At 41.6% G+C, this 27,603-nt stretch overlaps 1 protein-coding gene across 1 annotated transcript in view; it reads left to right on the top strand.

Annotated features, from left to right (window-relative positions):
* Positions 1-27,603, top strand: part of ADAMTSL3 (ADAMTS like 3) — a 196,897-nt gene that overhangs the window by 135,484 nt on the left and 33,810 nt on the right. Inside the window, exons 11-16 of the mRNA XM_087972611.1 lie at positions 926-1,064; positions 5,896-5,946; positions 11,387-11,591; positions 14,022-14,169; positions 15,438-15,522; positions 23,053-23,342. Of these exons, the coding sequence (XP_087828737.1) occupies positions 926-1,064; positions 5,896-5,946; positions 11,387-11,591; positions 14,022-14,169; positions 15,438-15,522; positions 23,053-23,342 (918 nt within the window). The remainder of the gene's footprint in view (positions 1-925; positions 1,065-5,895; positions 5,947-11,386; positions 11,592-14,021; positions 14,170-15,437; positions 15,523-23,052; positions 23,343-27,603) is intronic.

Raw genomic sequence — 27,603 nt, 5'->3', positions numbered from 1 at the left:
AAACTACTGTAAGTTGAGGACTTCCTGTGCACTATTTTCTATACAGGTAGTCCTTGACTTAACAACCACTCATTGTCAGGATTCCGGCAATTGCTCCAATTAAATCATGAGCCTCGAGCCACACTCCAAAAATTAAAAAGGATTTATTAGAAGTCAACATGTCGGCATGACCTGGGCGTAGCCGACTCTGAGACACATAATTCACTGTCACCCTTGATCCTGCTTTCCCCCCACCCCACCTCTCGCTCATAAAACATTTTGTATGCACATTTTATAGTTGTCACTCATTTAGCAATTGCAACCCTGGGAAAAGTGACCTCAATGAGGAACTGAACATTTTATAGTTGTCACTCATTTAGCAATTGCAACCCTGGGAAAAGTGACCTCAATGAGGAACTGAACAACTGCAGTGATTCACTTAAGAAAAGGGGCAAGAAAAGTCGTAAAATGGGACAAACTCACTTAGCAAGTTTTTCATTTAACAACAATGAACGTTGGAGCTCAATTGCAGTCGTAAGTTGAGGATAACCATCCATGTTTAAGAACCTGGATCCTTGAAAGATGACGGAATTGTGTCTTCCCAAAGCACCGGGTCCCACGACTGAGTGGGTTTCTAAGGGTTGATGCACATTCCGATGGCTCGGTTGTCATCATGGGGGAATCAGAGCAGGTGGGAATGTGCCTTTTTTGATAGCAAGGGAGTGTGTAACCGAAAAGGGAAGCAGCTGTTGTGATCACATGGCTGTGCAAATGTATTACGTGGTTGCAGATGGTATGCCACTCTGGTTGCCGGTGTCGTAAGACACTGTTAGTGAAAAAGACAGATGGAGGAGGCGTGAGGCATTGCAGGGAGAAATGGGTGACTGAATAATTAGGTATTAGGTATAATCATCATCAGGTATGGCCTATTCTCACCCCATTCTAGGTTACCAGCTGAACTCTGCAGAATGCATGGACATCCGTTCCAAGCGGGTGGTGCCAGACCAGTATTGCCATTATTATCCTGAAAACAAGAAACCCAAACCAAAGCTGAAGGAATGCAACATGGATCCCTGCCCTTCAAGGTTTGTATTCCAATGTGTAAATGGGTGGTTGGCATTTTAGTTTCCAAGCCTTTGCTAATTCCCTTTTTTATTTATAACTAGCCAGGTGCCCTTCACTCAGAAAAGTAGTGATCGGCAAAGCTATCAATATATGTAGAGTAGAGAATATCTCTACTCTACGCTACCTTATTCTACATTACAATACTTACTCTATGCTACGTTATGCTATGCTATACTACATTAGTCTCCTCCCCTCTCCCTCTCTCCTCTCTGCCTCTTCTTCTCCTTTTCCTTTGCCCTTTCTCCCTCTCTTCTCCTGTCTGCCTCTCCCTCTCCTTTGTCCTCTCTTTCTCTTTCTCCTTCTCCTCTTCTTTTCCCTCTCCTCTCTGCCTCTCCCTCTCCTTTGTCCTCTCCTTATCCTTATCCTTCTCTTTCTCCCTCTCCCTCTCTTCTCCTCTCCTTTCTCCATCTGCCTCTCCTTCTCTTTCTCTTTCTCCCTCTGCCTCTCCTCTCCACTCCATTCCTCTCCTCCCCACTCCACTCCACTCCACTCTTCTTTACTCTATTTTGTTAATATAGAAATGAATTGACACCCTGGTGTTCTTGCATTTGAGTACTCATATTCTTTAGTGGCTTCTTTTTAAATCTGTTTCTGTGGGGTTGCTCTAGACCAATTGGTCTGAGGTGAAGATTCTTCCTGGAGAACTGCAAGGATAAAATTCAGACTTCTCATACTGGAAGATACAGTGAAGAAAATTAAAAATATCATTAGGTCGGGAGGATGTCTATTAGAATGATATGATCTTGGTTCAGGGAAAATGATATGATCTTGTGTGGAAAAATGTTTTGAGGTCACCATCCCCTGAATTGTGGTCGATGCCTCGGGGTTCTGACCTCCAGAGAGGTCATTGCCACAAGGGGATACCCTCCCAGCCCTCATTCTTCCACCTTTAGAGTCCAGAGAATTAATGAATCCAAGATGCTACAACTCTTTACTGTCACCATTACTTGTCCTTCCTCTTCAAGGCATCCTGATTTTCCCAGTTTGCTCATTGGGAATGATTGACCTACTGGATGCCAATTAATCACATGACTTACTTTCCTTTTGGATCAGCCTCTCAAAGCTTTAATCTGTTTTAAGGGAAACAGACTCAAATTCTGTGCAAGGCAAGATGCTTGTACCACATCTGGCTCCTGCCAAGTTCCTAAAGCATCTGCAGTGTACGTATTGAGTTGCACAATGACATTTAAGGCCATTGGATCATCTAGTGCTGTTTCCTGGCTCCACAAAAGTATCTTAAAATAACATTCAATATGTAGCCCAAAACCTTAAATGCCACCTGGCAGAGTCACTGATATATCTAATAAATAAAAGGGAAACACTTAGGGTGGAATTTATTTCCTATAACTACATTGTCCTTTTCTTCTAATCCCAGTCAAATAAAATCATTCGGTTGTGAGATCTCAAAAGCTTGGCTGCACAGAGGTTCCCAGATCCTTCCTGCAGGTCCATCCTTGCAAAACTGGAATTCAGGGCATAAAGGGTTACACAAACTCTCAGGAGGACCCAATCTGAGTTGGTCACTGGAACCAAAAATTTATTCTTCCAAGCTTCTGGGCTCATGTCAGAGGCCACCCTCAGAAAACTTCTCTCTCCCCCCATAATCAGTGGTGGGATTCCAATTTTTTGTACTACTGGTTCTGTGGGTGTAGCTTGGTGGGTGTGGCTTTGTGGGCACAGCAGGGGAAGGTTACTGCAAAATCCCCATTCCCTCCCCACCCCACTAACCTGTTTTCTAGCTCCGTTCTCCTGTGCAGGGCAACAAAAGGAGACCCAGCCAATCATCTGGGACTCAATGGGAAGCAGAGAAGAGATGGGGTTGGTGGGGCCAGTCAGAGGTGGGATTTGCTGGTTCTCTGACCTACTCAAAATTTCCACTACTGGTTCTCCAGAACTGGTCAGAACCTGCTGAATATACCACCTCTGCCCATAATAAATCGCGATGCCTGGATTTTCTTCTTCTTATAATCAAGGGAGTCAGTCGGTCTTTGTGGGGAGCTAGTATGGCATTCAGCAGGTTCTGACCAGCTAGTATGCACTGGGCTGTTTTACACATTGTATTATTATTGTGCCTAGTTGTGTGTGGCTTTTAATTGTTAATTACGGTGTCGATGCCCAGGTTGATGGCCACACACAATGAGGCACCATATAAATGCAATACATAGAACAGTGGGTGAAGGTTCATTCTCCAAGCTTGTGGGTTGGTTTCTGAACATTTTATTACTGGGCTAGGTAGCATCTTCAGTGGCGTTTAGGGGATGTCAGTGCAAGTGTCCATCTGTACCCTCATTTGTCACACCCACACCTGACCCATGACAAGATCTACTGACCACATGTAGCCCTGATACATAGAAGAAGACAGCAGACACTGGCATACCCTAAACCAGCTGGCTGAGGAATTCTGGGAGTTGAAGTCCACAAGTCTTAAAGTTGCCAAGGTTGGACACCCCTGCCCTAAACTATGCTGAAGATGTCGCCTAGCCCAGTAACGAAATGTTCAGAAACCAACCAAGCTCAGAGAATGAACCTACAGATATTCGCCACTATTGCCAACAGTCCAGTGCACTCATTCTGGAGAGAGTGAAGTTGCCTGAGGATGGGCTCCAGTAAGAGCCCAAAAGCTTGGAAGAAGAATAAAGCTTGAGTCCTGGTGACAGACTTGGAGTGGATCCTGCAACTTTACCCTGGGACGCATATATTCGCAGGCAGGCAGGCAGTGCTTCAAACAGTTAAACTTGCTGCAGCTTCACGAGAGTGTTTATTAAATGGTGAGACAGCGTGTAATATGAGGACTCCCCTTAATATTGAGAATTCTAGAGATGAAGGTGCTAAAATTCTTGTGGGTTGAATATTCTACGTCGTTTCGTATTACTTCTCCTCGCAGTTATTAGGACCAGACTCAAGCCGGAGGGTTGGAATGCCCAGCCTCCAGGCCTGTGGGGCTTCTCCTTCACTTGAAGTCCTCTGGGCTCAGTCGCTGGAGATGGGCCAGAACGTTTGAGATGGAATCCATGGAGAAGCAAATAGACCCTGCTGTTTTCCTAATCACACCCGGGCAGAACGCTGGGCTTTGCCATTTTAATCCTTGGCCCTTCCGGAACCAAGTTTTTGCATATCGCTGTCCCTTTCTGTGCCTCAAGAAGACGCTGAGGCTTCTTACATTCACAATTCCAGATAGCACACTAATCATGGGAGGAGCGGTATTAATTTACATAGTTCCACCAGTATACAAGGCACTCTAAAGGGAACGAAAAGACTGTGCGCCAGCCGTTGCAGGCTGAAAACAAAAATTAAGAAGCAGGAAGGGGAACGGGAGAAGAATTTGCAAGCATTTCAGTTAAACACCCTTTTGCAAAGAATGTTTCCAAGCAGATCCTTTGGTTGGAGGAGAAGAATGTCTAGGCTGAAGACACCCTCGATTTGAAAGTCTTCTACTTCCAGGAAGGTCTTTTATACGTGTAGAGAACCAGGGAGATGACCTTGGAGAAGAAATCAAAGAGGCCTTAGGAAAACACCAGTTGCAGAAGAAACAAACCCAGAGGGGCAGGAGAGACTCATACTAGCTCCCCACAAAGACCACTGACTCCCTTGATTATAAGAAGAAAGTGGAAAAGAAAATTCAGGCATCGCGATTTAGTTCTCGTCTTCCTACAGAATATCTTTCCTGATTTGATCTACCTTGATGGGCTGACAGTAAATACAGCTGGGGGAGAAAGTTGTCCAGGTTGAAGGCACTTACAAGCCTCCTGCATTTGTTACATTTCACACCTTTTCTGTGTTGTAGAAAAGAGGGGATGATCTTAGCTTGGTTGTATCTAGATCTTTTACCTGGAAGCAGATTTCATTTGATTAGAATTTTGGAATGACAGAAATATTCACAGAAAACCTAATTTCTGAGGAGGGATTGGAAGTATAAAAAGACTTCACAATGATGTTTGGGAAGCAGCTCCTTCTATAGGTAAAGGTAAAGGTTCCCTTCGCACATATGTGCTAGTCGATTCTGGCTCTAGGTGCTCATCTCTGTTACAAAGCCAAAGAGCCAGGGCTGTCCGAAGACGTCTCTATGGTCATGTGACCCGCATGACTAAACGCCAAAGGCACACGGAACACTGTGACCTTCCCACCTAAGCAGTCCCTATTTTTCTAGTTGCCTTTTTTTTTTACATGCTTTCAAACTGCTAGGTTGGCAGAAACTGGGACAAGTAACGGGAGCTTACTCCATTACGCACACGGCACTAGGGATTCGAACCGCTGAACTGCCGACCTTCTGATCGACAAGCTCAGTGTCTTAGCCACTGAGCCACCATGTCCCAGAACTCCTCCTATAAGAGGCAATGAAGATGGTTAATATCCAGGACTCTGGATATATATTTTTTCTCTGCTGTAGTTCCACAATCCGGAGGAACCTATACACGTGTTCTATTCAGGCACAGTGAGTTAATTGTGGATGTCATAGTTTCTAAAGTCACATCAGCTTCCAGACCTCTCCCCCATCCATCCACCCACCCCACCAACCCTAGGAAAATACTAGGCAGTAATGTTATGTTTTTACAAAAAAGTCCCGGAATTATATTCCTCTTTGTTAGCTAACTGGTTTCCTTACTTACCTCCTTGGGAAAATTAAGTTCAACAATTAAGGTAAGATAGTCAAGAAGCAAACACCCACCATAGGACTGAGTTGTTTTCCTAAGTTTGGTGCGTGTTTTTTTAAAATAAAGTAATATATCAAATGGAAAATTGTAATCTGGCATCTGGCAAATAACTTTGTAAATGCCTCTGCTTTATTCACAGTGATGGATTTAAGGAAATCATGCCCTATGATCATTTCCAGCCACTTCCCCGGTATGTATGACGCTTACAAGATACAGGTTATTAGCATTCCATTGATAGCCTACTGCAGGCACTTAGTCTATAATTTCATACATACAACCTCCTGCTTACTCAAGACGAAGGCAAGGAATTTATTGTTGCCATAGATGGTAATGTCTGAATTTGACCGTCTATGACATTTGGTTGTTGAGATAAAGTCACTCCAGAGTACAGGGCATTTCAATACATTAATCCACTTGCCTACTTAAGTGCAGGTATTCCATTAGCAAGATATGGAATAAGATAATAATTGTTGAGTACAGTGTGGAAGTCGGCTAAATAAAGACAACTCCCCAAAGGTATTCATGAACAAATGATCTACACTGAATCCTGAATTTGGTAAAATTTCAGCGGGATAAAAAGCTGGGGATCATTAATATATCTATGGAAAGAGATAACATATTTTCAATGGCTATCTCACTGTCAATTTTGTGATCTGGGTAAGGTTTTTTTTCCCTATTTTTCAAAAACTGTGTTGCATAATAACCATGGCACAGAAGAACTGTAAAAATTAGAATGAAATAGAATCCTTACTTCTATTTACTTTGACTCAACAGTAAGTGAAGGAGGGAAGAAGTTAGATCAGGAGTAATGACCTCACAATTTCCCCATGGCTAGAAAGAATTGCCACTCCTTCAAAGTTGTAGAAACCCATTTCTCCCTGATTTGATTTCATTTGGAAGTTCCTTTGTTTGCTACTTACGAAGCCACAGTAGGTTCCTCCCAGGTTCTCTGATGCCTTCAGTTATTGTATTGCAGAATTCCTACCTGGCAGGTAGAAATGCCAGGGACAGAGCAAAAACGAAAGACAAAGGAATTGGCTTGGATTTGATGGCATCCTCTCCTCCCTTTAACTTATAAATAGTAGAACCAGATGGAAGCTTCCTTTATGATCCGGTAGAGCAAGGGTCTTCAAACCTGGCAAGTTTAAGACTTGTGGACTTCAACTCCCAGAATTCCTGAGCTAACATGACTGGAGGAAGAATTCTGGGAGTGGAAGTCCACACATCTTAAAGCTGTCAAGTTTGAAGCCCCCTGCAGTAGAGCAAGATTATCCAAATGAGGGAGTTGGGATAAGAGGTGGAAGTCAACTTATGCAGAGGGTCTTGAATGACCTCAGCCATAAGTTAGGCTACAAATGCATCACCGGAATGTTTAAACAGATGGAGAAATCTTGGAGGAAAAAAAATTCCCACGCTACATGCCCCTTCCCAGTTCTATGTCCTTACACATGCTTTCACAGATTTCACAGTTTAAACACTTTCTGGAGTGCTAAGCAGACCCTTGGCCTGTCCAGCCTCTGAAAAACACATCTCAGGGACTGTTCTAGAAGCTCCCTTTTGCCATCCCTGTAATATCCTCCCAGGAATTGGGTATCGGGCTTGTATTTTTGAACTGATGGAATAACGAAATGCAGAAACCTGAACTGTACATGCAACCACATTAGATTATGCTGGCATATTCAAATCTAATCATAGGTAAATTTTCTTTACTTCCTAGTCGTGATTTAAAATGTCTAAAATGTTTCATGTCTATATGGCTGCAGACATACCGACTGCATCTAAGATCTCTAATGTTTGGTTATGAACTTTCTACTGAACAGCTGTGTATTATTTATAATAATAATAATAATAATAATAATAATAATAATAATAATCTGATTCGACTACAATTTGCATGCTCCCCTTGCAGGAACCATTAATCCAGACTCCTGTCATGTTCCCAATTTCAGTTTCAATTTTCACCAGTTCTTCTCACTGGTGCAGATGCCTGCTTAAATGATCCTAGCTTAAAGGATGGTGCTCTTTTAATGTCCTGCAGTGCCATTAGAATAGCAAGCTGTGAATTTAAAAGTGATCTGGACATTTTAAAAAACCACTTCTGAGAATTTTCTCCAAGCCTGAAACTAATCTGGGAGACCAGTATGTTTCTGAATATAAACTTATCCCTGTCTCTTCTCGTATGCTATATTAGTATTGTTTACCCCGGCATTGTAAACACTTGTGCGCTTGTTTGCAAATTAAAAAAAAAAAAGATTACAAGGCTACCTGGTGAGAGTGGCTTGCAGAGACAAAAACCTGTCAGTGTAAAACTACAGCTTCCGAACCAATTTAGAACAAAGACCATAAAAGAAGACCTGACCTGGGGTGCTCCCATCGCAGCTCTAGTCAAAGGGGTCCAGCAGAGATTATACTACCTGAAACTTCTCAACAACTGAATGAAAAACTGCTGGTGACTCTCTACCACTGCACCATAGAGAGTATCTTAACTTACTGCACCTGTGTATGGTTTGCCAATTGCACAGTGGCAGATGGGATAGCGCTCCAGAGGGTTAACATCATTGCCCAGAAGATCATGGGTTTCCCTCTCCCCTCTTTGGAAGAGCTGTATAGCTCCCGCTGCCTTAAGAAAGTTCAAAACATCCTCAAAGATCCATCTCATCCTGGGAACCCCCCCCTCTTTTTTTAAATTATTACCACCTGGCAGACGGTACAGGATAATAAAAACAAGGACAAATAGTCTGAAAAACAGTTTCTATCCCAGGGCAGTAGCTCTTTTGAATTCTGCTGTATAAGTACAGTGTTGGTGTGGTGTTGGGGGTTTTCTGTTCAATGTGTAGAGTGTGAAGGATGTGTGTTTATTGTTTTATTTTTTTATTTTTTATTTCATTTCATTTTAATTTATTTTATTTTATTTTATTTTATTTATTATTTTATTTTATTTATTTTGTCACACGATTATAAGATAACAGGTATAAGTATAAACATAGTTATGAATACATGAAATACATATAAGAAATATATATAAGATAGATATAAGAAAAATAAAAAGAAACAATAGTGCAATGACAATAAAGTAAACTAAACTAAACTAAAGACAAAACAAAAGAACCCTGAAAACAGAAACCGGATTAGAAATAGCAGAAACTGGAATTGCAAGCCGAAAGGAATAAATATATCTTAATCTCAGTGTCAAAAGGATGCACTAGTTTTTGCAGATTTCTCTGCCTTTGTTCCATAGCTCAACCTTCATGCCTCCATGCTTGAGCTCGGTTGGAATCATGGAATCAAAAAGAATCATAAGGCTGGAAAGGACCTTGGAGGTCTTCTAGTCCAACCCCCTGCTCAAAAAAGGAGAATTTGTATTACCCCAGAAAAATGGTTGTCCAGTCCTGTCTTGAAAACTTGCAGCGATGGTGCAATCACAACTCCAGGAGGCAAGCTGTTCCCTTGGTTCACTGTTCTTTTGTTTGCTTTCATTGGTGGGAGGGTGGGGGGGAGATACTCAGAAGATACATCAGTACACATTCTCCAAACCCCAAACCCATTTATCTTTTCCAAGAAAAGATATATGGACCAAAGCTATCGGGTAATACATAATCAAACCCAGGTTAATTTTTTTTTTCATATATGTTTAAATAGGAGAGCTTGGTCAGAGGGAGTTGTCTTTTTTTTTTTTTAGTAGTCCCCTAGGGGTTTTTGCAACCTGCAGCTCTGCCCCAGTTTTTCTGCTGAGTTCGTTAGGAATGTTCTACTCTAATGCAAAGTGACACTCGTGTTGGAACACTTTAAAAAAAAACTAGCCTTTGGGTCATTCTTTAATATCTCATCAATCATTCCCACAGTTGAGCTAACAAAAGGATAACAGCAGATGAGCATATGTATCAGAGGTGATGGCAAAACCATTAGCTCTAAGCTCTCACACGTTGTCTGGTTTTGATCATGGAAGCTTGGTTGAAATGTCAACACTTTACGTGCAGCTAGTTTCATGTTCGGTTTGAGAATGATTTGATTAATTTATTCCAAGGGGGAAGAGTTATATGAATCATTTTGGACAAGGAACATTCTCCTCCTTCCTTCAGCATCATTGCGAGCAGTTATTTGAATGTACCTTGTGGATTTATAGGTTTTTGCTCCGTTTCTCCTGGGTTGGACTTTATTATTAAACTGAGCTGTGGTGGCTCATTGGTTAGAATGCAGTTTTGAGGGCTGACTCTGCCCACTGCCAGGAGTTCGATCCTGACCGGCTCAAGGTTGACTCAGCCTTCCATCCTTCTTAGGTTGGTAAAATGAGGACGCAGATTGTTTGGAGGGAATGTGCTGATTCTGTGATGACTCGGGGCGTGGCACAAAGGCAACACAGTCAAATAAGCAATGAGTCCCTTTATTATCTCCAACTTTGCCCCCAATGTCCAGGTTACCTTCGGCTGGAGAAAAACTCTCCCAGGAACAGCCTTTAACTGTAGAAAATCAGTCCAAAACAAGGTACACACAAACTGTAACTTAAAATCCAAACAAACTAAACTGAAGTAATTAGCTTGACAGGTCAGGAGAAGGAATTACGGACTTGAAAGCATAGCAAAACTCACACAGTTGGGAAGATGCCAGGAACACAGATAAGCCATGATGATACAAGATAAATTCATTATTGCTCCCAACAGCTTGCTGTGCGCAGCTTTCTTTTTTATACAATGTGTTCCCAGCTGCAGCTAAGCCACGCAACCCATGCTGCTCCTTTCTCTGTTCCTCCCTGCGTGCCCTAGGATGAAGAGGGGGTGGGCCTGGGTCTTCTTCTGAACTCCTTCTCTCTTGTTCTACCTCTCCCCTGTTCTGGCCAGCTGGACTTTGCCCTTCCTCAGTTTCTTCCACAGCCAACACCAAGTCAGATTCCAACAGGGGCATGACGGACTCTGTAAATTGCTTAGAGAGAGCTGAAAAGCACTATGAAGCAGAATATAAGTCCAAGTGCTATTGTTGTTATCTCTATGACTTTCTAAGAAAGGTTTTGGGGTGGGATACTGTCTGAGCTAGGCAGTGAGCAAAAAAACACACCCCTAGGAATATATTGATTCATTTATTGACCACAGTGTTCACTGTACAATCATCACCCCAAAAGTAGTGAATTTAGGTCCGGTCACCCAGGTGCCTTGGCTTATGACTGTCATGATTTACGATGGAAATTTGGGGCTCCATAATGGCCATAAGCTGATTACTGCCTATATAAAATATTCGTGTAAAATTGAATTATGCTCTTAGGATTCAGTAGCAAGGTTTTATTATTTTATTTTACTACCCAAGGTTTTAAGTCTGAAGGGTGTACATTTTTAACACAACCATTGTGTGTTCAAAATGCTCTAATCTGAATTGAAAATTGAGTAGGTTGCGTCCAGAATAGACTGTTTGGACTATCAGGGAGAGGTTTAAAAATTAAAAACAAGGGTGTTTTTTTTTGAGCTCTGTGTCCAGAATCACCAAAATATCCTGTTTAAGCCCCTTCAAATTTGCAATTGGTTGAAACGGAAATATGTTGCACATGGTTAAGTCTCAATGGCCAAGGGAGGAAGCATTCTACTGTTTTCATTATCACTTGCATCTCATCTTCTACTTGGGATGCTGTTATTTCATTCAAACAGCTGGGAGCACAATCCTTGGACCACTTGCTCAGTTTCATGTGGAGGAGGAATTCAGAGAAGAAGCTTTGTCTGCGTGGAAGAGACCATGCATGGAGAGATACTGCAAGTAGACGAGTGGAAATGTATGTATGCTCCTAAGCCCAGGGTCATGCAAGCTTGCAACCTGTATGATTGTCCTAAATGGATAGCTCTGGAGTGGTCACAGGTAAGGAAGCAGAATATTTAAATTGCTTTGAGCGGGGGGGAAGCTTTCAGTTGTAATGGTTGGGATGATTGATCGCACATTATATGGAAAGTTCCTTGCAGAAAATATATATTTGGGTGGAGGTAGCACAGGACAGGGACGCGGTGGCTCAGTGGCTAAGGCGCTGAGCTTGTTGATCAGAAAGGTCGGCAGTTCGGCAGTTGGAATCCCTAGCGCCACATTATGGAGGGAGCTCCTGTTATTTGGCCCAGCTTCTGCCAACTGAGCAGTTCGAAAGCATGTAAAAAAACCAAGTAGAAAAATAGGGACCACTTTGGTGGGAAGGGAATAGTGTTCCGTGCACCTTCGGCGTTTAGTCATGACCACGGAGACATCCTCAGACAGCGCTGGCTCTTCGGCTTTGTAACGGAGATGAGCACCTCCCCCTAGAGCCGGAAACGACTAGCACGCATGTGCGAGGGGAACCTTTACCTTTACCTAACACAGGTAGTTCTCGACTTACGACCACAATTGAGCCCAACATTTCTGTTGCTAAGTGAGTTTTGTCCCATTTTATGACCTTTTTTTGCCACAGGTTCAGTGAACCACTTCAGTAAATCACTAACATAGTTGTTAAGTGAATCTGGTTTTTCTACTGACTTTGCTGGTTAGAACGTCACAAAAGAGGATCACATGACCCTGGGACGTCATAAGTATGAGTCAGTTGCCAAGCTTCTGAATTATGATCAGGCGGCAGTGGTCATAAGTGTGAAAAATGGTCCTAAGTCACTTTTTTCAGTGCCGTTGTAACTTTGAATGGTCACTGAAAGAACTGTTGTGAGTCAAGGATGACTTATAACAATAGCATTAATAGTTGCACGCAGGTAAATGTAACCTCCAGAACAGAAGTGGTATTCAGCTGGTTCTGACTGGCTCTAGAGAACTAGTAGCAGAAATTTTGAGTAGTTCGGAGAACCGGCAAATATCGTCTCTACCTGCGCCCATCTATTCTTTGCCTCCCATTGGGTCCCAGCTGATCAGCTGGGTCTTCTTTCATTGCCCTGCACAGGAGAACAGAGCTGGAAAGCAGGTTAGTGGGGTGTGGAGGGAATGGGGATTTGCAGTATCCTTCCCCTGCCATGCCCACAAAGCCACACCACACCTACCAAGCCATGCCCACAGAACCAGTAGTAAAAAAAAATTGAATACCACCACTGTTCCAGAATATTTTTCTGTGTTTGTAATGCTAAACCCCCATGTGAAAAAACTTGGCTCCTTAGCTCTAATTTGCACCTATCATTGTTTCAACAAATGTGAAAGGAATGTGTGTTCTGGTGATCTCTTTCCCTCCACTTCCAACAAAGTACCCAACAATCAGAAACCTCCTTGTGAGTCTTTGGGAGGAGAAAACAGCAAATAATACATGTGTTTATCTTAGAATTCTACTTCATTATAGTGCTCAAGTCTTTCCTAAATGCAAAATTCAAAACGCAAAATATAAAAACAATAAATAATGTAATACCAGTAATAATCAGAGGTCCTGGAGGCATATAAGAGGTAATCACCACATTTGGAAGTACAAAATTGCCTGAGCTTGATATTACTGGCTTTGCAAATAAAAACACTGTCTTGCTTAGAACTTCCTACATGGTGCAGTTATGCCTTCTTGATCCTTGCGATCTTAATTAGAACTAAACCATTTTAAAATACCAGCTGTTGGAGGAGAAGAGCAGACAAAGCTAAGGTGGTGGTGGAGTTAAGTGCATTATCAGCCTAGAGTTCTTACATTGCCACAAACGGTCCACGTCCACTTGCCCTTGAACTCTATTGATCCTTATCGGGCATCAATTTAGTACTGAACTTTAGTTGATTGGATTCTTGTGTATAAGCTTGTGCAAAAAAAAAAAAAAAAACCTTTCCAAACTGCACCTTAATGTATGGCCCTGATCCTTTGCTCCTAATATCTGTTGCTGGGAATCAGGGAATCTTTTAAAACCATTTTAAAATACCCAGCAGCTGTTGTAGGAGAAGAGCAGACAAAGCTGGAGTGGTGGTGGAGTGAAGTGCCTCATCAGCCTAGAATTCTTACATTGCCACAAACGGTCCACGTCCACTTCCTCTTGAACTCTGTTGATCCTTATCGGGCCTCAATTAATACTGAACTTTAGTTGATTAGATCTTGTGTATAGGCTAAACTTTCTGAACTGCAATATGGCCCTGATCCTTTGCTCCTAGCAGCTGTTGCTGGGAATCTAGCAATCTTGATAGTGGTTGACCAACTTAGGTCTTGCAGAAGGAAGATTGTAATTTCTTGATCAGAAAAATAGGGGGGGAAATCTGACAACCAGGTTTAGGAGTGCCAGACACCATGGATGGTACAAAGGGCAGCATAGCAATCCTGCGACATTTGTTAGCCACCTTAGTTTTTGACTGATCTGCCCCTTTCTACAGTGCACTGTGACCTGTGGCCGAGGGTTACGCTACCGAGTGGTTCTGTGTATTGATCATCGTGGACAACATACCGGCGGTTGCAATCCTCAACTAAAACTCCACATAAAAGAAGAGTGTCTCGTGCCAGTCCCTTGTTATAAACCCAAAGGTAACTGGATTAACATTATTAATGACATTGATTGACTGTATCAAATGTATGCAACTGCAGATAAGTAAAGAGAAAACAATCTCATAGATTGTCACTGCTACAGTTAACTGTATAGATTGTCAGTATCATAGATTGTCACCGCTACAGTTAACTCCAATTCCAATCTGATCAAGGAATTGTGTCCTCTGTATGATGGCCTTTGACATGAAGAGCTTTTATCTAAAGTTGTTCCACTGATTAATTGTTCTAAGAAGGTATGTTCTGACAGTTAGAACAATTAACCAATGGAACAACTTGCCTCCAGAATTTGTGAATTCTCCAATACTGGAAAGTTTTAAGAAGAGATTGGACAACCATTTGTCTGGAATGGTAGAGGGTTTCCTGCCGAAGCAGGGGGTTGGACTAGAAGACCTCCAAGGTCCCTTCCAACTCTGTTATTCTCTTCTCTTCTCTTCTCTTCTCTTCTCTTCGCTTCGCTTCGCTTCGCTTCCTATTCCTATTCCTATTCCTATTCCTATTCTATTCCTTTCTGTTCTATTCTATTCTATTCTATTCTATTCTATTCTATTCTATTCTATTCTATTCTATTCTATTCTATTCTATTCAGAGGTGGTATTCAGCAGGTTCTGACCAGTTCTGGAGAACTGGTAGCAGAAATTATCAGTAGTTTGGAGAACCACTAGCAGAAAGTTTGAGTAGTTCAGAGAACCAGCAAATCCCACCTCTGACTGGCCCCACCAACCCCATCTCTTCTCTGCCTCCCGAGTCCCAGCTAATCGGCTGGGTCTTCTTTGGTTGCCCTGCACAGAACGGAGCTGGAAAGAAGGTTAGTGGGGTGGAGAGCGAATGGGGATTTTGCAGTAACCTTCCCCTGCCACACCACCAAGTCATGCCCACCAAGCCACACCACACCCACCAAGCCATGCCCACACAACCGGTAGTAAAAAAAATTTGAATCCCACCACTGATTCTATTCTATTCTATTCTATTCTATTCTATTCTATTCTATTCTATTCTATTCTATTCTATTCTATTCTATTCTATTCTATTACATTCTATTCTATTCTATTCTATTCTATTCTATTCTATTCTATTCTTCATTCCAATATATTCCATTCCATTCCATTAAGACATTGATTGATACAACCTCATCCTTTTACACCTCTTTTTTTTGTAGATGTTGCAAGGGTCAACATTAGCCTTATGTCCCTTGCATCATCTTTGTACTGTCTGAGGGTTGACCAACATGCATGCATTTCCTCTTCCAGAGAAAAGCCCGGTTGAAGCCAGAATGCCTTGGTTCAAGCAAGCCCATGAAATGGAAGAGATCAGGACCGTGTCTGAAGAACCCACGTGAGTTTACTTTTATTTTTCCTTTCCTTTTTTTTCTGATATGGAAACTAAACCACTGATGCATTTTCCTGACTGTTGGTAAAGTTTGCTATTTCCTGCCAAATCATCTGGCGTTTGAATTTTCTTAGGGTGGGTCTGGTGTTGCAGCTCAAGTCTCAGATTCTTCCCAGCAAAATTTGTTAATTAAGGCAAAAAAAGAAAAAAAAAGCCCAAAACATGGCAGCCAAAATGTGTTTGAATTATTCGTTTCAAAAGTGTCACAAAGCTTCCCGGCTATTCGAAGAATTTACATGCCAGAAAGCATTTTGTATGGGTGACTTGTGTGCCATCATAGCTCTTGAAAGATTGAGCAGTGAACTTTGCATGAAGAGGGAAGACCAGGGAAGAATGATAATGATGCCTACTGTATATGGAAATATCTGGTGATCCAAACCATTCATCTCTCCATCCATCCATCCATTCACCCACCCACCCATCCATCCATCCATCCATCCATCCATCCATCCATCCATCCATCCATCCTCTCCTTTTCTGCCTCCTCTCGAAAGAATTGATTGAGGACTTTAGTCACTCTGTTTAGGTCTAACATCCTTTGATAAATTTATTGCTAGGTGTTTTGCTTAAGTCAGAGGTGGGGAACTGTGGCCCCTTAATGATATGTAGACTTCAACTCCTGGAATTCCTGAGCCAGATATTTTTGGCTGGCTCAGGAATTCTGGGAGTTGAAGTCCACAAGTCATGAAAGGGCCAGAGTTCTCTACCTCTGGCTTAAGTCAATCAAGTACAGGAACTACATATCTAGAGATTGTAGGGAATAGATATGAAAGTAAAGTTAAACATATGGGAATTGTCAGAAAGCTGTCTTTGTCTAAATATTAAAAGAAGCTTCCTAAAATTTAAAGCTGTTTAATGATTTTATGAAAGTTCCCCTTGGCTTGGAGATATTTAAGCATTCTCTCATTTAGATCCTTCAAGGAATTGAAGTAGATAATGCCCTAAATCAGGCTGAGCTTTCCTTCTTCACATCTCTGTATCGAACTTCCCTTGTTTGATCTGCAACATCTCAAGATCCACATTGAATCCTCTTCTAGGGTTAGATTCAATAATGTATTCTGGGAAAGGATAAGTGGTTTAATGATGAAAAGACAGCAATTTGTTTCATTTCCAGGACATCAAAGCTAGTTTCTGTTTTATAGCTTTTCATCTGAATTGTCTGTGGTTTTATCAGCCTTAGCTTTAGAACCGTATAAATGCAGGATTATTGGAAAAATCACAAAGGGAAGATATGCCAAGATAATATATTAAAGTTAAATCCTTCTTCCCCTGGAGATTGGTAAATGTGCCCATGCATGTGTCCTGAATTTCATATAATGGGTGTTTTAACGTCTTTTAAAAAATATTTAAATTAGAAAAATAGCAAGGTTTGTTTTCCTCATCTTAAAGACTGTAAAGCTAAGCCAAGGAAAATGAAGGTTTAACCTTTCTGGGTTTTGCTAGTAGAATGTGATGATAGTTGAAACCCATCATTATTGTAAACTTTTCTCTCTTGAGCCTTCTTTATTTACAGCAGGCTTTTCAATAATCCTTCATAAAAGAAAGATTCCATGCATCCTTTTTCCCCTTTTAATAAGCTTAAATAAACAGAGATCTTGGCTGCAGCTTGAAAGAGGCCAAGGGTAGGAGCTGATGGACGTGATGAAGAGAAGGAAGAGGAAGTGATGGGGTTTCCAGATTTCATTTAGTCGATTCAAATGTTTTCATTCATAGATTCACATTCATGCCTGAAGATTTTCACCAGATGTTAGCTACCAATGAGTGATAATATGTGTGGTAGAATGGTCACATACCTGGGCTAATGCCTACACACAGTAATGAAGATTCATTGAGGTTAACTAGAAAACATCTTCAGGATTTGTCTCCTGTTTCCCTTATCCATGACTAGAAGCAAGTCCTGAGTTTCAATTAATATTAAATTAATCCTGTGGTATATCCAGATATGTAATATTCCGTTTTTTCAAAAAACCTTTTCTTCCCCTGTGAAATAGACCTGATTTTTTCACTCTCTTGGTCATGATCATGAGCTAGCTAACTTCTTGGAAGTGAGAGAAGTTGCACATCTGTTACACTTTTCCCCCCCATTTCTTTGAAACCTCTTCAGATGCCATATCCCCAGTCTAAATAGGCCTGTTAGCAGTTCCATCATCATATCTTCTCACGGGTTTTAATGAAAGTATGGGAAGCTAAGGAAGTGTCTGGCCATTGAAGAGATGATTGACAGAATTATAACAGGCTTGGAAGGGACCTTGGAGGTCTTCTGGTCCAACCCAACTTCTGCTCAAGCAGGAGACCCTATAACATTCCAGACAAATAGCTGTCCTTTCCGGGGGTGGGATTCAAATTTTTTAACAACCAGGTCTATGGGCGTGGCTTAGTTGGTGGGCATGGCTTGGTGTTCATGTGACTGGGTGGACATGGCTTGGTGGTCATGTTATTGGCTGGGTGTGGCCAACTCAATATCACTCACATCAAGGCACGCATCTCTTCACCTGGACTCTCAAGACTGTGGAGATTCTGCAATAGTCGTAAGTGTGAAAAATGGCCATAAGTCACTTTTTTCATTGCCACTATAACTTTGAATGGTCACTCCACACAAACAAAGTACTAGCAAAGGAGGGGAAACAAACTCCAGAGGCGTTCCTGAGACAGGAAGTCTAGTCCTGCCAAGAATGTAATAAGGGTTTCTGTAAGCAATACCAGAATGTTTCCTTCCTACCTTCCTTACAGGATTAGGCTAGTAATTTCTTCTAACAACCGGTTCTCCGAACTGCTTAGAATGTTAACATCCCTTTCTAGTGAACAGGTGCAAACTGGTAGAATCCCACCCCTGGTCCTATCCCTTCTTTAAAACATTCAGTGATGGAGCACCCACAGCTTCTGGAAGCAAGCCATTTCACTGATTGATTGTTATCACTGTAAGGAAATTTCTCCTTATTTTCAGGTTGAATCTCTCGTTCATCAGTTTCCATCTTTTATTCCTTGTCTGGCCTTTGGGTGCCTTGGAAAATAGCTTGACCCCTTCCTCCTCTCTGTGGCAGCCCCTCAAATACTGGAAGACTGCTATCATGTCTCCCCTGGTCCTTCTCTTCACTAGACTAGCCATGCCCAGTTCCTGCAATCGTTCATTTATGTTTTAGCCTCCAGTCCTCTAATCACCTTGGTTGCTCTTCTCTGCACTCTTTGTAGAGTCTCAATGTCTTTTTTATAATGCGCTCTTCTTCATCTTTGGGACAGTTCTTCCCCAGAGGTGAAGTTAGCAGCAACCATATTGACATTCAGGAAAGCCCCCCCAGACTTGCTGTTTGGGGATGTTTATGTGGATTGGTGATAGGACAGGATCTCATGCTGCAATAGGTCACCATGATGTAAAAAAGATGCTGAGATTCTAGAAAGTGTGCAGAGAAGAGCAACAAAGATGATTAGGGGACTGGAGGCTAAAACATATGAAGAACGGTTGCAGGAACTGGGCCTGGCTAGTCTAGTGAAGAGAAGGACCAGGGGAGGCATGATAGTAGTGTTCCAATATCTCAGGGGCTGCCCCAAAGAAGAGGGAGTCAAGCTATTCTCCAAAGCACCTGAAGGGAGGACAAGAAGCAGTGGGTGGAAACTAATCAAGGAGAGAAGCAATTTGGAACTAAGGAGAAATTTCCTGACAGTTAGAACAATTAATCAGTGGAACAAGTTGTCTCCAGAAGTTGTGAATGCTGCAACACTGGACATTTTTAAAAAGATGTTGGATAACCATTTGTCTGAAGTGGTGTAGGGTTTCCTGCCTAAGCAGGGAGTTGGACTAGAAGACCTCCAAGGTCCCTTCCAACTCTTGTTATTCTATTCTATTCAATCCTGCAACTTTCCCATATTCTTTTTTTTTTTAATGAATGTAAGTCCAGGTAATTATTTCAGTTCATGCTTGGTGTGCCAGTGGATAGAAACTTCATTGTCATTGTGTTTGGGGAGTGGCTGAGTTGTTTTTCTTTTAATTCTCTCTATCTTAGGTCTGTATTACTATATTAGAGCTTTCTGGGAATTGAGCAGCCTATAACTGACAGAAATAAATAGATATATACACACAGACATATGTCACACATACTGTAGATATTGATGATCTCATAAATGAATGAAACTGTGAGCCATCTTTTGAAATTTCACCAAAAGTCTCCCTTAATGAAATTGGATGAGAACTAGTAGAAAAGTATCACCAGAGGACAGTTATGGGACTCAATTTTTTTTACTACCAGTTCTATGGGCATAGCTTGGTGGGCATGGCAGGGGAAGGATACTGCAAAATCCCAGTCCAAGGTGGTATTTGCCGGTTCTCCGACCTACTCAAAATTTCTGCTACCGGTTCTCCAGAAGAATACCGGTTCTGCTACCGGTTCTCCTGCTGAATACCACCTCTGCCAGAGGAGTTGGGCTTGGCTTTGCTTTGGTATGGCAGGATCTCACAATTCACTTATTAGCTTCTGTCCTTGGTGATGAGAACTGGAAGGTACCATAATGCTCTTGAGCAATAATTTTGATTTGCAAAAGCTCCATGTTAAGAAGTCTTGAATTTTGTAGCAGATCCCAACTGAAAAATCCCATGATTTAGCCAGTGGCAAGCTATGTTTAAGTAAAAACAAACAAACCCTAACATTTGTGTGTTATAAGATACAAGACACTAAAGTATGCAGGAGAAAAATTTCACTTTCAATTATAGTCCTGGCCCACTAGGTCAAGGAAAAAAGTTTAGAATTTGTTTTTGTTTCTTTGTACAAGAGTTTGTTCTGTGGTTCAGATTTTGAAACAAAAAAAAAAATGCAAAGCTACAAAATAAGTCATCATACATTATTTTTGGATACGCTTCAGGACTTAACCAGCCTGTATATGGAGTGAATTTTGAACTGCTGTCAATGCATCTATTTTTTTTTAAATTCAAGCTTTGTCGAATATTTGTGTTGGTTAAGGCATTGCGGTATACTCTTGATGACAAAAAGCCAAGAGAATCTTATTCTTGGTTTAGTTAAGCAAAACTCTTTTAAGTCTTCTAAACTTTTTTTAGTTACGCCTTTTTAACAATATTAGCATGCGGTGACAAAAAGTTCTGGATAGTTTACAATAAATAAGCATTAAAAATAAATTGAATTAAATGCCCCAATTCCTATCCATTTTTTTTCAAAGTCAGGGCTTGTCTCTTCACCTAAAATGATGCTGGACATTCTCTCTTTTTTGTACAATCTTTGGAAAGGACATTCCAAGTCTACCCAGTGACCCTTTGTCTATGATACCAAGAGCGGTGATTAGAATGCAGTATAGCAGGCTAACTGCATTCCCACTGCCAGCAGTTGGATTCTGACCGGTTCGAGGTTAACTCAGCCTTCCATCCTTCCGAGGCTCATGAAATGAGGATCCAGATTGTTGGGGGCAATACACTGACTCTATAACCCATTTAGGGCTATAAAGTAGTATAAAGTGGTGTATAAGTCTTAGGTTCTATTGTTGTGCAGTGTCATGTGTTAGCACAGCTCATTAGACAGCTGATGAAACATGATTTGTCTGAGCTTGTTAATAGTGAGTGCTGCTACCTAATTTTGACTGTAAATTACAGGTTCTACAAAACCTTTGTGCAGCTGTTTTGCAATGAATGTGTGCATTGACCAGAGACATCATCTAAATGCCTTGTAGTTTAGAAAATGTAAAGATAATTAGACCTTAGGATAATTAGGTGCAGAAATATATATACTCTTCAAAATATGATGCAGGCCGATGGAAATCCTTGCCATTGATTATCTGAAGAAGGATAAGCTTTCACACTTTGCAGCTAGAGAGATGTGCTACATGGGTGGAGAGTGTTAGAGATTTAAAAGCATTCCTTTTGTCTACCATGCTCCTTCCAAAGCTGGTTCTTTATTTGTTACATTTATATCTCCCTCTTCTTCCATGAGATTTAAAACATCTAAACAAGGTTCCTAGGCAGTTTTTCCTTCATAGATTCACACCTGAAGATTTTTGCTACCAATGAGTGATAATATATGTGATAGATAATATGTGTGGTAGACAATACCATATGTATGGTAGAATACTAGAAATTCGGGTATTCTCTTGAATTATGCTTTTTAATTTTATCAAGTTTGCTGCATCAGATGCCTTCAGCCCATGATTTGATTTTTAGATCTCATCAAAAGTGACTGCATGGACCACTTATTGTGTGCTGAGTATTGAGGGCAACCGTAGGTTCTTTCTCCCTCCCCTGCAAACATTCTTCCCTGCCTAGGTGCAGAAATTGCCAAGCAGTTATTGCCACGTGACTTCCATTTATTTGAAGAACCTCTTATGAAAATGCCACTGAAAGGAATGATGGATGGAGCCTTCTTGTAAACAGCTTTTCCATTTATCTGAACTTACAATTATCTGCATATTTTGGATGTCTTCCCGGCCATTGTGAGATAACAACCCTATATATATATATATATATTAATGGGTTAATTGAGTTTAGCCGCGATAACGTCCAACTCTTTTGAAATATAATCAGAATTTTGTCAAAGCCTTCTTAGAGATGGAAAACGAGTGAGGCGACAACCTTTTAAGTTTCAACAATGTAGGTGCAGGTTAGTTTTAAGTCCAAACAGCCCCGTGTTTATGGAGATTTTCAGTCATCCAGGTCATGGTTGTCTCAAAGATGCTTTTTTTCTTTTCTCAAGAGGCTGGACTTTCTTTTTTTCTTTGAAGACATTTTGCTTCTCATTCAAGGAGCTTCTACAGCTCAGAAGTTTCAAGAAGTTTCTTGGATGAGAAGCGAAATATCTTCAAAGAAAAGCCAAAGTCCAGTTGCCTCTTGAAAAAAGGGGAAAAAGGACTTTTGGGACATCCCCGTGTTTCTTAGGGCTAAATTAACACCCCTAAGTTAGCCAGGAAGGGTAAACAGGAATGAGAGGGGTAACAAAAGGTAAAATGTCTCTTTATACTTCACGAAGAGAATGGAGTTGAAATCCTAGGCTCCAAAGTGCTTTTTCCAAAAGGCAACTGGATTTACTTACTTACTTACTTACTTACTTACTTACTTACTTACTTACTTACTTACTTATTTTCTTTCTTTCTTTCTTTCTTTCTTTCTTTCTTTCTTTCTTTCTTTCTTTCTTTCTTTCTTTCTTTCTTTCCTTTGAATTTTTTTTTGCTTCTCAACCCAGAAGCAGAATTAAAGAAGGGAGGGGAAAGAAGAAGGAGAGGGAGAGAGAGGGGAAGGAGAAGCAGAGGGAAGGGAGGGGAAGGAGAGGAAGGAGAAGGAGAAAGAGAGGGAGGGGAAAAAGAAGAGGAAGGAGAGGGAGGGGAAGGGGAGTCCAGTTTCCTTGTGGAAAAAGCATCTTTGGGAGAATGATCAGGACTGGAGGCTAAATTAAAGCCAGACAAGGGACAGGAAGTTGGATGGCCTTCGGCTGACTCAATCTCATCCTGCGCATAGACACCCAAGGATGTTATGATGTGGTTTTGTTGCAGGTTTATCCCCGAGCCTTGGTCCCCTTGCAGTGCCTCTTGTGGTCACGGTTCTCAGATGCGCGATGTCAAGTGCCGCATTTATCTTGCGTTTACTCAGGCTGAGGTGGAGCTGCCTGATGAGGAGTGTGAAGGACCCAAACCACTGACCGAGCGGAGTTGCCACCTGGAAGCGTGCGATGTGGATCCGGTCCCGTACCCCTTACCTTTTGCACCCTCCGAAGAGGCTGGTAATGTTTTTTATGACTGGGAATACATCGGCTTCACTCCCTGCTCAGCTACGTGCCTTGGAGGTATTACAGGTTTACATTTTGTGCTCAGAACGACCCTTATAATAGTAATAATGCAGATTTCAGGCGCAGCTGCAAGAGATTGGATGGTTGATTTTTTTTTTTAATATAATTTTTAGAAATTTTTTAAAATATACCTAAGTATTGAATATATGAGTGGGACATGGTGGCTCAGTGGCTAAGACACTGAGCTTGTCGATCAGAAAGGTCAGCAGGTCGGCGGTTCTAATCCCTAGCACCGCGTAATGGAGTGAGCTCCCGTTCCTTGTCCCAGCTTCTGCCAACCTAGCAGTTCGAAAGCACATAAAAAATGCAAATAGAAAAATAGGGACCACTTTGGTGGGAAGGTAACAGCGTTCTGTGCGCCTTTGGTGTTTAATCATGCTGGCCACATGATCACGGAGATGTCTTTGGATAGCGCTGGCTCTTCTTTGGCTTTGTAATGGAGATGAGCACTGCCCCCTAGAGCCAGAAATGACTAGCACGTATGTGCGAGGGGAAACTTTACCTTTTATTGAACACATGTGTGGCATCTGGGTATTGTTAGTTTTGATACCAAATAATGGTGATAATATTGATAGTATTAGATACGTTAATCATACTCATATCACTATCATTGTATTATATATATTAACATTTAAGTTATTAACATGTTGATATTTGCTCCACTATGGATGGCCGAAATTTGAGTGGGTTGGTACTCCTCAACTTAACATTTATTTATTCATTGATTTTAATATTTGAAGAAATATTATTTGAAGAATATTTCTTTATTGTTCATAGTTTTATTAATTTATAATATGACATGCAAAAAAGAACACAAAAGCAACTATTAGGGAAATTAGGAAAGGAAAAAGGGAAGTGGGGGAAAACAAGGGAAAAAGAAAAAAAGGAAAAACAGGCATTGACTTCCGATTCCTTTGGTGCAGTAAAATAAGGCATTAAGATCTATCTTCAACTTTTTACTTTTTCATAATAATAGAAACCAGCTATTTCTGTAACAACAACTCTATCTAATCGGTAAAACCTAAAATCAAAGTTTCATTTTTTTTCCACCTCAAGCACAAAGGCCAGAAGTGGTTTCCAAGTAGAAAGGAAAGTATTTGTATTTTTTTTTTCTTTGATCAAAGCAGTCAATTTAGCCATCTCTGAGGCACTTCTCGAGTTATGACCACAATGGAGCCCACAATTTCTGTTGCTCAGTGAAACATTCGTTAAGGGAGTTTCCCCGTTTTATGGCCTTTCTTGCCACAGTTATTAAGTGAATCACTGTGGTTGTTAAATGAATCAAATCGTTGTTCAGTGAATCTGGCTTCCCCATTGGCTTTGCTTGTTAGAAGGTTGCAAAAAGGGGATCACGTAACTCCAGGACATTGTAACCGTCGTTAATATGAATACATTGCCAAGCATCTGAATTTTGATCACATGACCGTGGGGGAAGCTGCAACGGTCGTATGAAAAATGGTCCTAAGTCACATTTTTCAGTGCTGTTCAACTTTGAACGGTCACTAAATGAACAGTCGTAAGTTGAGGGCTACCTGTGGTTGATCACTCTCAACTGATGGTTCAATGAAGAGCAAAGGAGTGCCTGCCAAATGATTTTTCCCCAGATCACACCTTGGTTTTTTTCCTTTGTGTGCGATGGATACTATCCAGTTATGATGTAATGTAATTTTGAATGATTGGAGACAGATGGAACTGCTTGAGATGGTCTTATAAAAGTCACTTATCTATATATATAAAAGCCAAGTACCACTCACTCATCATGATATCTCCAGATATCTCCTGTAAAGCCTACAAGCTTGAAATTTGGCACGTATCTTGGCTTCTAGGTGCTCTCTAGGAAAGAATTTTTCGAAATGACCATCAGATCATTCGCATTTCTTAATACAGTAACACGCTCTGACGCTAAGGAGTCCTACTCCCCCTCCCCAACTGAAAAGAACTCTGTTCCAACCGCCAGTTGCCTCACATTCCGTTACCTCAGTTCAAACTGGCAGACGTTCCACTCCTTCACTCAGGAGCGGCCTGGGGCTCCTTGCAGTACTAAACATTAGTACCTCACCAAAATGTCTACGCCTTCCGCTGATGGAATTGCTTACGGACTCAAGGCGGAGGTAGCAATATTCCCGTATGTGTTTTAATCACTGGCCACCACTGAGCAAACAGATTGTGAACCAAATTTCTCCTGCATAGCCTGATCACATAGTTTTGTCATGAAGCACGGGTATAGTAGTTCTTATATAGTAATTAACACCAGAGGTGATATTCAGCAGGTTCTGACCAGTTCTGGAGAACCGGTAGCGGAAATTTTGAGTAGTTCAAAGAACTGGCAAATACCACCTCTGACTGGCCCCGCCCCCATCTATTCTCTTGTACCTGAAGTCCCAACTGATTGGCTCAGAGGTGTTGCTTTTGAACTGCCCAATTCCGCCACCGGCTCCCAGAACTGGCCACAGAACACCTTGGTAGTAATAAACTGGTAAAAAATCCCACCACTGATTAACACGCTCTGATGCTAAGGAGTTCTACTACTACTGCCCATCTGAAAGGGACTTTGTTCCAACTGCCAGTTGCCTCACATTCTGTTACCTCAGTTCAAACCAGCAGACGTTCCACTCCTTCAGTCAGGAGTGGCCTGGGGCTCCTTATAGTACTAAACGTTGGTACCTCACCAAAATGTCTACGCCTTCTGCCGATGGAATTGCTTACGGGCTCAAGGTGGCAGTACTGATATTCCCTTATGTATTTCAATCACTGACCACCACTGAGCCAGTGGATTGTGAACTGAATTTCCCCTGCATAGCCCGATCACAAAGTTTCATGGCGAAGCACAGGTATCCAGTTAGCCACTCATATCCAGGAATAAAAATCCTTACTTGGTTTGTAACTAATTAGTGGAAGTCATCAACTGTTACCTTCTAGAGGAGAGGTTTTCCAAGTCCTGCAATTTCCATAGAGTCAGCTAAAAATAAAAACCAGCCTCTTTAGGGATGATGGAGTGTTGAGAAAACCCTTCCTGATATATTAGGAGAAGAGATATTTATGGCAATAATTGTCTAGCCGTTCTGCAGGTGAAAACAAACAGCTTGGAGTGAAATTGGAGGTTTTCAAGCGCAGGCAATAACGAGGCTCTTCATTTTTATTGGGAAACACAGCGAAAGGACAAAGGGGCTTGAAATCTTGCAAATCTTTTAACAAATAGAGAAATATTAAGCTGCCTCAAGAGCAGATTTGTAGCCTCTGTAAAATCACGAGGGGGAAATGCATTTGAAAGGAAGGAAGCAGGTTCCTTGAACTGTGACCGTTTTCAATCTTGCATATCGCATTATGTGCGTTTCTCCAGCACCAGCTAATACCAATGAAAGCTCATTCACGGAGCGATATCGCTGTATTTCATTTAGTTCGGATGGTGGGGGTCTGCTTCTTTGTTTTACGGTCTTGTATATGCATGAGTCTCCCGAGGCATCTTTGCACCCCATAAAATGGACGCTGCCCAACATTTGCTAGATGGATTTGCAATACAAAGAGATGAAGTGTGACGGTGTTCTGCACTTGGGGATTTGAGCATTGCAATTTAGGGAGGTGCCCCTCTTTTCAGCAGCTGATCCATCACTTAAAACACCCTTCTTCTGGGGCGAGTAAAGCAGAAAACGAGGGTGTTCAATAGTAAGACCATAAGAGCTGGCTTCTCAGGCCTGCTGCCACTTAAACCTCTAAGTAGAAATGATCCTTGGCTCCGTTTGTTGAGAAAGGTATAGCTTTATTAGAAATCAAGGGTATTCAATCAGAATAGAGCTGGAAGGGACCTTGGAGGTCTTCTAGTCCAGGGGTTGCCAACCTTTTGGACCTCAGGGACCACCAAACTCATAATTTTAAATCCTGCGGACCAGAGACCCTGGGAAAATCCCCCAAAAAGTCTGCAGGAAAATTCCCTACCCTGTTTTCATTCTTTATTTGGGATCACAGGATATCGTCTCCAGCTCCATTCTCAGGAAAGAGAGACTTTTGGCTTTATGCAAGGAAAGCAGCAGAAGTAGCAGAAGTCTTTCTTTCTCTCCCCCAAACTCTGCCAGAAATGAGTCTTTGTGAGACTTGTCACGCCGGCGTAGCCTCTCGGTGCAGGAGGCCTTGCAGGGTCCCAAAGACTCATTTCTGGTGGAGTTTAGGGGAGAGAAAGAAAGACTTTTGCTGCTTTCCTTGCGTACAGCCAAAAGCAGAAGAAGAAAGAAGCGGAAAGGAGCATCCCGGTGGCCAGACGAGG

This window comes from Notechis scutatus, chromosome 11 (genome assembly GCF_049901735.1).
Source record: "Notechis scutatus isolate UNSWTSFEM ecotype Mainland chromosome 11, rNotScu1.2, whole genome shotgun sequence".
NCBI classification, from domain to species: domain Eukaryota; kingdom Metazoa; phylum Chordata; class Lepidosauria; order Squamata; family Elapidae; genus Notechis; species Notechis scutatus.
The sequence above is the reverse complement of the archived record's forward strand: the minus strand, read 5'-3'. Positions and strand labels throughout refer to the sequence as shown.